The 12,199-nt window shown below is 63.6% G+C and overlaps 1 protein-coding gene across 22 annotated transcripts in view; it reads right to left on the bottom strand.

Annotated features, from left to right (window-relative positions):
* Kif1a (kinesin family member 1A) overlaps positions 1-12,199 on the bottom strand; it is an 83,747-nt gene that overhangs the window by 13,212 nt on the left and 58,336 nt on the right. For 13 of the 22 annotated variants that reach the window (XM_058573431.1, XM_058573434.1, XM_058573432.1 and 10 more), the window contains 8 exons: positions 11,715-11,805; positions 10,709-10,827; positions 9,806-9,861; positions 9,174-9,282; positions 8,414-8,480; positions 8,235-8,319; positions 5,485-5,590; positions 3,290-3,316 (listed from right to left, as the gene is read on the bottom strand). In XM_058573431.1, the coding sequence (XP_058429414.1) occupies positions 3,290-3,316; positions 5,485-5,590; positions 8,235-8,319; positions 8,414-8,480; positions 9,174-9,282; positions 9,806-9,861; positions 10,709-10,827; positions 11,715-11,805 (660 nt within the window). The remainder of the gene's footprint in view (positions 1-3,289; positions 3,317-5,484; positions 5,591-8,234; positions 8,320-8,413; positions 8,481-9,173; positions 9,283-9,805; positions 9,862-10,708; positions 10,828-11,714; positions 11,806-12,199) is intronic. The other 9 variants (XM_058573436.1, XM_058573438.1, XM_058573439.1 and 6 more) reach the window with 1 other exon arrangement.

The raw sequence follows: 12,199 nt of genomic DNA, 5'->3' as shown, positions 1-12,199 counted from the left end.
AGCCAATTCAGGCTCCACCCCTGGCCACCAGAAGCCCAGGGTTTTCAGTTTGCCTTCAAAAATGTCCCCTGCTCCGCCTCCTTGGACACGCTCCCAGCCCACTGCGGACCAGTGTTCCCACTGCAGTGCTGGACACTTGCAGATGACAGGTGCCATGTCCTCTGCCAGGTCCCGGCCTGTTTCCAGTGAACCACGCCCAGCCCCCCGAGGGTGGCGAGGGCTCGGGACTGACGTCTGGCCCCTCTTACAAGCTGGACGCTCTGCAGAGTGCCAAGCGGGGCAGGAAACACACTCGGTGGACGGGGCAGGTCAGAGACGGCAGAGCCGCCAGACAGGAGGGCTGTGGCTGGAGGGAGCTGTGCCCTGTCCCCAAGGCTGGGGCAACAAGCAGGTGCCAGAGAAACAGGGCCTGGCCCTGTGCTGGCTTCCCCGGCAGGAGGCTGCCGTCCAGCAGGCAGAGGGGCAGGGGCTTCCTACCCCTGGGCACACCCGTGGGAGGCAGCATTCACTCTGTCCAGGGTCTGTGCCTCAGGGCTTGGCAGCAGAGGCTGCTGCCTTGGAGAAGGGACCCCCAAATGCCAGGCAGTGGCTGGGCCTGGCCGGGTGCCTCCCTGCGCTCCGTCCCCTTGGCTCCCGATCGGGTTCCCTTCACCTCCCGGCTCCATTGCTCCCCAGTGCAGTCTGCCCACCAGGGACCTGGCGCTGCCTTCTATCAGGTCATCAGGGCACTGGACCCTGACACAGGGGTGCCTGTCCCCTACTGCAGTGTCCCAGGACAGGGCCTGCGGGGTCAGCATCTGCTGAGGGTGGAGTGGGTGAGCCCCTTGGCCAGGCTTTGAACCTCCTGGACAGGCAGCTTCCCATGCAGCCCTGCAGCCCATGAGGTGGGGCCTGCAGGACCCAGGGATGGATGGCTGAGCCAGCTAATGCCGTGGGTCACGGCAAGGAAGGGCAGGAGGGGACCCTGAGGTCTCCACGGGACCTATGTCTGGGCCTTTCCCCAGGAGGTTGGCAGAGCCTCTTGGCAGAAGCCAGTTTCCAGGCCTGGTGGGAGGGGAGGGGAGGCCCGAGCCGCTGCCCACCCCATGGTGGTCTCAGGAGAACAGCCTGACGAGGACCTCGCTGCCCTTCGGGGACACCCATTCCGATCCCTCCACTCAGGGCAGGCAGGACGTGGAGCCCAGGGCAGGGTGCACAGATGGGACGCAGATAGGTCTGGACCACCCTCGTCCTGGCCCTGTGTGCCTCCCGGAGGCCGAGCACAAGACCTGCGGCATCTCACTGTGCCTTTCCCAGGGGCTGAACAGGTTCACCCGAGGCTGGTTAGGGAGCACGCACATCCGCCAGCCCCGGGGCACCCTGAGCCAGCAGCTGTCCTGCTCTCCTCGGGAAGGGACCTGGAGCTGCAGAATATTCCACGCGCAGTCACATTCCTACAAACATCAGGGCTCAGTCTGGTGGCCTCAGGGACCTGGCTCCTCCCCACACCCATCACCTGCAGGGCAGCGGCACTACCCACCACAGTGGCTCCCTGGCCCACAGAACTGGGCCCTGGGAGGAGGCTCCTGGCCCCACCCTTGCTGAGCAGAGGGCAGGAGCCTCGGGAGGCCTGGGCTGCTGAGGGAGGCCTGCTGAGGAGGAAAGGTGCTCCCTCCCCTTCCAGTTGCCAGAGCTGGCCTGCTCCACGTCCACCCTAACCCTTCCTGGAGGCCCTGGTGTGGGCAGCGGGGGTTATCTGCGACCCGCCAAGCACCCCGCAAACATACAGAAGGTGTGGAACCTGAATATTGGACAGACCCAAACTTGAACAAAATGCAGACGCATGACCTCGTGAGATCACACTGAGAGATCTCCCTGGGAGCGGGGAGGAGGCTGAGGCCACGGCCAAGCGCTTGCACACAGATGGGTTCCCAGCCCAGGATAATTCTGAGCACAGGGACGCCTGAGCCAAACCAGCTCACCTCTAGGACCAGCAGTGGGCTGCCTCCTTCAGCAAGCCTGCCCCAGGGGACCCAGGGCGAGGGAGGAGGGCCCCTGCTCAGGCCTGTGCAGGCTGTGCCCCTCCTTGGCCACCTCTGTAGTTGACCCTGGGCAAGGGTCTGCCTCACCCAGCTCCAGGTCCCAGCAGCCTTTAGGAAGACGTGCTCACCTAGGTAGGTGCATCCACGTGCTGCCCCAGGGAACAGGCCACAGCCCCACGGCCCCAGGGGGCCCCTTCCAGGCCAGTTTGCCCTCAGCTAGTTACCTGGTGCCCAGTCAGGCCCATCTTTACTGGCTCACCACCGTGACCTGATAAGGACAATCTCCAAAAGTCTGGACTGTGCCCGCCCAGCCCTAGGGCTCTGTCCAGGGAGCGGCCAGTATTTTCTGGGCTGTACAGCTTAAAGGCTCAAATGTTCATGGCTTCAAAACAGCTGATCTACTAATGACCACCATGAAGGTCTGACCACCATCCCATAGGCCCAGAAGGTGAGACTACGCAGACCTGCTTTTGGAACACCCTGCGTTCTCCTTAGATAAAGCCTGGATGAGGACCTTGGAGGCCATCTTAGGGCCTTCCTGAGCCCCTGCACCGGACCAGGGAGGGGCAAGGCCTGGAGTCAGGGGAGCAGGAGCTGCAGCCTCTGGGGCCTCCGGGGGGGAACCTGGAGCCAGCCCCGCCCAGGGACGCGGGGGTCTCCACGGACTCACTGCCTGCCACTTCCCAGAGGGAAGGCACGGCCACAGGCAGGGCAGAAGGCTGGAGTGCGTCCGTCCTGCAGCCCTCCTGAGGTCTGGCCAGGCAAGGGGCTCAGGCAGCCGTGGAGTGTGCTGGGATGTGAGCTGCCTGTGACTGGGTCCCCTCTGCCCCAGACCCTGTGTTCTTGGCTCTGCCTGCTACGGCCCTGGTAGGGAGTGGCTGGCCCATGCAGCTGGGGCAGCCCAAGGCAGCCTGGCCTGCATGCAGGGGACCCCTGTGCCCACTCCGGCCAGGCTGGGGTGTCAGCACAGGGTGGGCAAGGCTGTGAGGGCGGAGGGGCCAGCCAGCATCTATGAGGCAGGAGCTACCAAGCAGCCACAAATAAGAAGGGCAGGGAGCACTCAGCCAGGGGGTAGGTAGCAGAAATAAAAAATAAAAAAACAGAACCATATTCCAAGGAAATAAAGTAATAAAGAGGGAGAAACAGGAGGAAACGGTGAGCAAGTTTATAAGAATCAAAAAGCTGGAAATTAAATGTTCAGGGTTGTGTGGGCGGTCAGGGAAGGAGGCAGGGGAGAGGCTGAGAGGAACCAGGGACATGGATGATACCTAGGAATGTCCGAATCAAGAAACTGCCTGCAAAACACAAACAGTCAGAGGTTAGTGAGGGTCATGGGGAGCGGGCCAGCAGCGGGGCAGCAGCGGGGCAGCAGGGAGCCACCTGTGGTGGTGGGCCCACTCTGAGCCAAGGCGGCTGCAAAGCATGGGTCCTGGGAGCAGTGGGGGGAGGCTGAGGCCATGGCCAAGCGCTTGGGCAGCCCGAGGCCCCTGGGCCTGGCTGGGACTACCCCACTATCGTGGGGTCCATCCTCAGCCATCCAGACACAAGAAGCCCTGACCATGCGGGCCTTGAGGAGGGAGTCACAGGCTGTGCCCGCCTGGGGCCACCAGCCGGAAGAGTCCTCCTCGGGTTGGGGAGCCAGGGGAGCAACAGCAGAGCGGGAGCCAAGCAAGAGGAAGCGTCTGGCTAGTCTACACTCCCCCTGGACAGGCCTTCCTGCCTCCTGGGACCCAGGGCTGGCCCACCCTAGCTCCTCAGCCCCTGGGAACATGGCTGAAGCTCTTCAGTGACATGTTCCTGGACCCCAGGAGCAGGGCGAGCTGTGTGGCCCAAGCCCCATCTGCCTGAGGTCCAGCAGCCACCTCCAACATCACCCTCAGCTTAGCCAGGGCCACGGCCACCCAGGGAACCCCTCAGCAGCCAGGCTGGCCAGAGGAGGACAGAAGACCCTGGAAATATAGCCCTCAGCACAAGGAGAGAGTGTGGGGAGGAAGACACCCCCACCCACATCTCCCCCTGCCACCTCTCATCCTGCCCCAAGAATCCTGGCGCTCCTGTGTCAGGGAGGGTCAGAGGCGGGGGGATGAGGTCCTCTTCCAGGACCCAAGCAGACAGGCCCTCTGGACCCCCACCCTTCCCTCTGGGTCCTGGTCCACTGAGACAGGAGTGGTGGCCCACACCCCAAGGGCAGCACCCACACGGGAAGAGATGGCCTTTTCCATGCCACCCTCGTGGTGACAGGAAACCTGAGGTCAGAGGGAGAACCAGGCCCTGACCACCCTACTGTCTGCCTCCCCTCCCCTCCCAGATGTGACTCCCAGCCTTCCCACCCCGTGCCATCTGCAGGAGGGACCGTCCAGCCCTCTCCACCCCCTGGACTGGATGGAGGTGAGTTCTGTAAGAACGAGGGTCCAAGCCACATCTGTGCGTCCAGGTCTCTGCCTCCACCCAGTCACCCTGTCCACTGTCCCCACCGCTCTCTGACGCTGCTCTGCCCAGCCCTGGCTTCACCTGAGGCCGCCCAGGTTTCTCCTGGTGCCGAGGGGTGACCCGCCTCTGGCCTAGCCCTGGGGTGTCTCTGAAAAGGCAGCACTGTTTGGACCTGAGACTGGGAGAGCAGGGGACGTCTCCCGCAGGGCCCTGTCCCACGGCCGGCCTTCCCTGGCAGAGCTGCGGCCCCTCCCCCTCCCCAAGCACACCCACCGGTCCAAGAGGCTCTTCCTACAAACAGCCCCCAGCCCAGTCTCCAAGGGCGACGTCAGGCCAGGTGCAGCGCGCAGGGCACGGCCTGGCTGGGGCTCGGAGCCCCTGCCAAACCTCCCCAGACCTCTGGAAAGCAGCTCTCGACAGCACGCTGGCTGCCACCGCTCTTCAGGAGGGTGACTCCACATCCCTGACCCCAGTCAGCCTCAGATGCCGCCCCTCTCCCATCCCACCCACCCTGCCAAACCCCACAGGCCAGCCAGGTGTCCCTGAGACCTGAATGGCCCTCCACTGCCCTCACACCAGGACTGCACCCACCCAGGGTGCATGACAAGAGCATGGGACAAGCAGAACCCTGTGGTCACACCTCCACCCTGAGCTGCTGGGCCACCAGCTCCAGGACCCTATCCCCAGGACCCAACAGGCTCTAGGCTGGCCACCATGGGATGCACCCTGGGAGCAGGACCTGGTTGTCCACCCACTGTCCCAGCCACTGCCCCACCTGCCACGGAACTCCTGGGGACAAGACCTGGCTCCTACTCCAAGCCTATGCTGGACCCTCTGCCAGGTGTCACGGTGGCATGATCCAGGGTGGAGGTCACCTAATAGGCGAGAGGCCTGGGGGCCACCAGCCTCCACTCGGGCACCTGTCCCATCGATGTCAGAAAGCAGGTGGGAAGGCTCTGGGGCCAGACGCCTGGTGGCTGGGTCAGCAGCGGCCATGGGGCTGGGTGCTGGCCGCCACCCCTCAGGGACTCACCGGTCATCCTGGGCTGGGTGGACATATCCAGACGAGAGGATGTTGAGGGACAGGATGTTGGGGTCGATCAGGGACTCGTCAGTCTCCGGAGTGTTTCGGATGCGACCTGTGGGCAAGGTCATTGAGAGGTGTCACTTCCCAGGAGGCTGGCAGGGGTGTAGGGCAGAGGTGCAGGACACGGGTGCAGGACAGGAGCCCAGTTAATGAGCAGCCGTCCACAAGGCTGTGGAACGGGCAGCAGGCAGGTGGCAGGCGAGGCCCTGGCCCGCTGCTTCTCCAGGTGTCCCTTGCAGGCCACGCTCTGTCCCTGTGTCTGATGGTTCTGCCGGCCCAGCTGGAATGCACGGCCTTGCACTGCTGGAAGGAGCTGACCAAGAGACGGTCCTGCTTCCTTTAACACACATCTGCCCCGCTAGTGACGTCCACTCTGGAAAGGGGGAACCAGCCAGAGGGAGCGGGCTCTCCCCTCCGCCACCCCGGACGTGGCCAGGATGTCTGCACGCTGGGCCACCCGGCCTGGCTGCTCCGACTTAAGCTCTGCAGCATCTGGGTTCTGGGAAGAGGGGAGGTGGGCCCTCCTCATGCCGGGGCCCTCCAGGACTTGGGGTGCCTATGACAGGGAGGGGCTCAGTGCAGGGACAACCTGCCCAGACAGGACGTCAGCACTGGGGACAGCAGAGCTCTTGTCTGCAGGGAGTCTGCTGAGCACCTCTGGTCAGGACAGGGACACTGGTGGGGCCTGGCCTGGGGTCTGCTCCCAGTCAACAGCCCTCCAATACTCCCCAGCCCTCAGGAGCCCACCCACCCAGAGCTCAGCACTGCCTCAGGATGTCTCCTGTCCCTCACCCCTTTGGGGAGCCCCTCCCAGCCTATGGGGAAGGACCTGGGGTGGGGGAAGGCTGTGAAGGGGGCCAAGGGCCTGGACAGCAGTCAACTGCTCCAGAAAGTAAGTGGGCTGTGAGCCCCATGTCCAGTCAAGTGTGGGAGACCAACCTCACACGTGACTGAGTCGCACTCCCTGGCTGGGTGCTGAGGCGCTCAGTCACAGAAACGTGGCAGAGCTTTCCCCACCCTTCTTGGGTGCGAGGGTCGGTGTCTCGTGCATGTGTGTGTCTTGCTACAGCCCCGTGGTGGAGCTACACTCGCCTGTTCCTTTGTAATCTAACCCCTTGCCCTGCTTAGGATGGAATCTTCCACATACAAGTGCCTTGTGTGTGTCCCCTCCTCTTACTGTGCCCTGGGTGTGGCCTACCCAGGTGTCAGTCAACCTGCTGACAGTGGACATCATGAAGATAGACTCAGCCCCCTGAAACCTGACCCCTGGCCTCATTTGAATAGCTTCTCCTCAATAAAAGGGGTCAGCACATGCTCTCTCTCTCTCTTCCTGCGGACCCTTAAGGTCAGAGGAGCCGTCACAGCGACCCCAAAGAAAAAGGTATTTGTGTCTCTTATGGGGTTACTTGTGCAGCCCAGTCAGCCCCGTTTACCTGGAGTGACCCTGACCTTTTCGTCTCGAGGACTGAAACCCGGCAGTCAAGGCTGCTGGTTCAGGAAGCCAGAGGCAGCACCCAGTGCTCATCCTGGACTGGGGGCTCTGCACAGGGGGCAGGATGTCCCCTGTCCCCTTTCATTCCTACCCTTTCACATAAGGGACATCAGAGTCCACATTTTAAGAAAGGGAGGAAGATGGATCATGGGGTCAGCTCAGGGTGAGCTGGAGGGACCTGGGCAACAACAGACCCCAAGGCCCGTGAGGATACAGCTCTGTGTCAGGCCCCGCCCCCCCGGGTGCAGACAGTGGGCACAGGATGTTGGCATCCGCCCCCGGGGTGGCGAGGTTCAGAGGCCAGCTGTGTTGGATCTTTGCCTTTGAACTGATTCCCTCTTTGGGTCTGGCCAAATAGGAGGGTTTGTGCACCTGCTTCATGCTTTCTCTGTGTGAAACAGACACAAAGCTTGTAAAACAAGCCTCCCTGCCAGGGTCCTGACTCGGACGAAGAGCAGAGGGTGCACCCAGGGATAGGGCCCCTGAGCCCCCTCCCTGCCTGGCCATCGAAAGGCCGGGACCTCAGCAGTGCTCCCAGAGGGGCCCCCCTACACCCCAAGGCAGAGGTGGGGCTCACTTTGGCCCCACGCTGAGATGGACACCTGTCTGAGCCCCAGAGTGAAAAGGGAGTGGCGGATTCCGCACAGCTTAGAAAGGAAACATCTGACAGACCAGAGTGGAAACAAGAGGTCAGGGCAACGCCAGGATGTCCCTCTGGTGGTGGTCAGGGTGGCCTGGGTTTCCCCAAAAGTAGACAGCCCCCCGTGTGCAGGTGGGTGCAGAGGTCCCACAGTGGTGGGCCCTGATGTCCATGGCCAGCATGCTCGGGGTCACCTGTCAGAGGACAGCTGCCTGCCTGGAGGACTATGTGGAGGTCCGTGCAGCAGGGGCTCTCCCCCAGCCAAGGACGGGGATGGCCCTGCCACCCACCGCCAGGTGAGGCAGACAGGGCCAGAGAGTACGCTTCCCACTGGCCTTGATCTGGGCCTTCTGGCCTCCAGAGCAGGGGATTTCTGTGGCACTTTGGGCCAACAGCCCCAGAACACTGACTCGGATTAAGCAGGAATTTGGGAATCACCCCCCCAGGTCCAAGGCTCTCCTTTTTGGCTTAGGGACTGAGGCAGAGAGGTTTCGGGACTGAGCCAGGCCACACAGCACACTAGCATGCCAGCCCAGCCCTGAGGCAGCCCCACGTCCTGCTCACCCACGACCAGCTCGCGCACTTCCTTCCAGCGGATGTGGCTGCCCGTCTCATGCAGCAGCGTCACAGTTATCCGCCTCTGGATGCCCTGTGGGGCACAGGAGTGGGGACAGTCAGACCCCCAGGGTTATGGAGGGCAGGAGAGGACTGGGCACACTATGGGGGCAGGCAGGGCTTCACACCTGGTGGAGGAGGAAGGTCCCCATGCAGGGCATGCCGCCACGGTGGTCCACCACAGCAGGGATGTAGCTGGAAGAGAAGAGGGTGAGATGCTGGCTCCTCCCAGCCCTGCCCTGGCATGGCCCTGGTCCCAGAGAGAGCAGGCACGGGCACAGGAAGACATCAGCTGCCTCCACAGACAGAAACACCCCGCCAGAGGACACAGGGTCAGCTGGGCACCAAAGCCAGGCCACACCTCCTTGACCATCACCCCCAAGCCCTGCCCAGTCCCTGAATTGCCCGGGTAAAGTTGCAGCAGGGGTCCCGTCGCATGCAGCACAGAGCCCAAGCCAGCTCGGGCCTCCCCACCCTTGGCCCCTTCTGGGCCACCAGCCACACCAGGCAGCCACGGCCCCTGCGCTGTGGCCTGGGAACCTGGCTCCCCTGTGCCTCTTCAGGTCTTCCTTTCAGTGTCCCCCAATCATGTGTGACAACCCTCCATGCCTGCCACCTCCAGCCCCAGCCCCGACTCCAGCCTTGGGCCCTGGACCTGGCACTCAGCCCAGCCGCCAGATTGTCCGTCAGCCCCACCCCTCAGCGGGGGTGTCTGCTCCTTCCCCAGCACCTAGGAGGCCACCCACACCAGACACCTGCTGAACCCTGCTGAGAGGACCCCTGGATGGTGGGAACCAAGAGGCTCCAGGCCTGGCCCCTCCCTCTGCCCCCCGTGATGCCCTGAGGACCTGTCCCTGACCCCAGCGTGGGCACCGGGGCCGTACTCACTCCCCGTTGGCCTCCAGCTCGCAGATCTCGAAGTAGACCAGCAGATCGTACTTGCAGTGGCAGGGTCCCGGGCAGGGCCGTGTCAGCGTGCTGAGCTTGGTGGCAGGCACTGGGGACAGGCGGACACACACTGAAGGATACCTGACCTGCTACATGGCGAGCGCACACTGGGGTGTCCACCAAGGTGGCTCCTCAAGAGAAAAGCCCGGCAGCCAACCTGGCACAGCACACATCTGTGTGCTGCCTGGACCGTCCACTGACTGTACGTTGCCCAACAGGCCTTGTCCTCAGTCCCCACTAGCCCCTCGCTTGTGTCCAGCTCCTGATAGCTTCCGTCCCCCAGTGGACCCCTCACCAAGGCCCTTCCTCTATCGATTCCCATCTGAGCACTGGCTGGTTCACCTAACAGCTGTGGATCCAGATGTCTGTCCTGAGACCACGGGGAGACAGTGGCCAAGGAGCAAGAGCTGGACCCAACCGCAAGGCCCGCTGGCACACGGTGCAGGGTCAGCAGTCCTGGGGAGGGGAGGCTCCACAGCACCCACCTGCAAGACCCCGCCTCACCGCAGAGGGCCCTGTTGGCACCCACAGCTCGGGCACCTGCCCCGGTGAACCAGGCGAGTCCCACCTACCTGGCTTGGACAGTGGCATGACCCGGGGAAAGTGTCTGCGGGAGGGCCTCAGGGGGCTGTGGAGAGAGAGAGCCTTGGGAAGGGGACGTGGCAGGCTGGAGCCAGCAGGACGCTTGTGGCCGGCTGCCAACCCTCAGTCTGTCCCTGCCTCCCTGTCTCCCACCAGGCGAGGAAAGGCCTGATCTCATGCCCTGGACCTGTGTGGACAGGAGACAAGGCCCCCCACCCCGGACTCCAGGCTCTGCCCCAGAGGCCCCACAAGGCCACAGAGAACCAGGGGGGTGGAACTCTGGGGGTCCCAGGCCCGAGGCTCCAGGACAAATGATCCCAGAACGCTACAGAGCAGATGGGGCTCCAGGCCATGCCGGCCATCGGCCCTCTCTTCCCTCGGCCCAGTTCTGGTCCTGCTCCACGGTGGAGGGGGAGATGGAGCTGGTGACGATCTGGGCACAGAGGCTGATCACAGTTGTCCCACACTGAGTACCTGGGAGGGCTCAGCCTGGCCCAGAGGGCTCCATCCCACCCTCTGGGGCCCAGGGTGAGGGGGACCCCCACTCTCAGGGCCCAGGTGAGATGGACCTGGCTCTCTCTTTCTGAGCCCCTGGGAGGATACATGGGGTGAGGGGGTGGACAGACATGCCCAGATAGAACAGCTGGACAGCAAGCACCCCGACACTACCCGTGCTCAGCGGGAGGCCGAGTTTCCAGACTGAGGCCCCTGCTCCGTTCTAAGAGAGAAGCCAGACCAGGCGCAGAGCTCTGCTGAGCCACCCCGAGTCCTGCAGGCCCCAGGTGAGCGGCCTCCGGCAGGCGGGAGGAGCCTCAGAGGCACGCGGGCTCTGCAGCCTGAGGTGCAGGCAGTGACTGGGGAGGCGCCCCTGCCCTGTGATCCTGGCAGCTGACCTGAGCACATCCTTGCAGAGAGGCGGGAATGGGTGCTGCTGGTAGTGGCCAAAGACCTCGAACACGATGGGCTGGCTCCGGATGTACTCAATGAAGGACTTGGTCACCTCCACTGCGATCTGGACAGCAGAAAGCGTTCAGTCTCCAGGCAGACCCAGCGCTCTAAGGGACACTACCAGCCCACCCTCCGCCCTCCGGGGGACAACACTCCCTGGCAGACCCTGCCACGAGGCCTCTCCTCCCAAGACACACCCAGGCCAGAAACCAGGGGGCAGCCCACTTCCCCAGGGCATCTGGGGCCAGTCGCTTGGCTGCCTTTCAGAACACGGAGCCCGAGAAGGAGACCGAAGCCAGGGCTCCCCTGCCACCCTTGCCCTTGCCCACTCACTAAATTATGGGGTGAACTTGCACCCCCCAAATCCTGCCCTTAAGTCCTGACCCCAGGGCCGTGGAATGCAGCTGTTTAGATACATGACCGATAAAGTGAGGTCACAGAGTGTGCCTCATCCAGTGTCCAGTGTGGCTGGGGTCTGGACCCCGACGCAGGAAGGAGCCCCAGGAAGGAGCAGCCCGCTGCCACCTGACGGGAGGAAGCAGCCCCAGAACCAGGCTGCTCAGAGCCGCGTCACAGCGGCCAGCCGGTGAGCACTCCTCCGTCTGTCCTTAGATCCTGCTCTCACTGTCACCAGGCCAGCACTGTCCTCCCCACCTCTCAGCCTTGCTGGACTCCCGGGGCCTCTCAGGACTGTGCTCAGGCATCCTCTGGCCCTCCTCAGGCCCAGCCTCCACCCTGTCCCTGCACCCAGGGTGCCCTCGGACAAACCCAGCCAGGACCTCACTCGACCCTCTGTGCCATGTCTGCCCCTTGGGGACACACAGCCTGCTGCCCTGTGTAGGCCCACCCCCACATGGCACTGGCGGCCCATGCTCCTGCCGGGCAGCGTCCTGCTCAAGCTGTCCAGAGCAGACGGGGGCAAGCAGGTGAGGGCAGAGGGCTCAGACGTACGTTCTGGACGTGGTAGAAACCGAGGGGGGGCCCCCTGCCCGTGTTCTTCAGGGGCTCCGTGGAGAAGGCCTCATCATGGCGGTGGATGAAGCTGCAGGTGGGAGGATGTACTTGGTGGGGGGGACGTGGGGCAGGGACCACAGGCCTCACTGAGGGTCACATGTCCTGGCCTTCACAGCCCCCCAAACCTGTGTCTGACTTTGTGCCCCAGACTGACAGCCTCCTCAGAGTACCTCTCCTGACAGTTCAGGGACAGAGGGCAGGACAGCCTGGGGACAGAGGGCAGGACAGCCTGGGGACAGAGGGCAGGACAGCCTGGGGACAGAGGGCAGGACAGTCTGGGGGGCAGAGGGCAGGACAGTCTGGGGACAGAGGGCAGGACAGTCTGGGGGGCAGAGGGCAGGACAGTCTGGGGACAGAGGGCAGGACAGTCTGGGGACAGAGGGCAGGACAGTCGGGGGACAGAGGGCAGGGCAGCCAGGGGA

Source organism: Marmota monax, unplaced genomic scaffold (genome assembly GCF_021218885.2).
Source record: "Marmota monax isolate L192 unplaced genomic scaffold, Marmota_monax_Labrador192_F-V1.1 WCK01_AAM20220418_F8-fsc00298, whole genome shotgun sequence".
Taxonomy (NCBI): domain Eukaryota; kingdom Metazoa; phylum Chordata; class Mammalia; order Rodentia; family Sciuridae; genus Marmota; species Marmota monax.
Note: the sequence above shows the minus strand (reverse complement) of the source record. Positions and strands in the feature narration are given on the sequence as shown.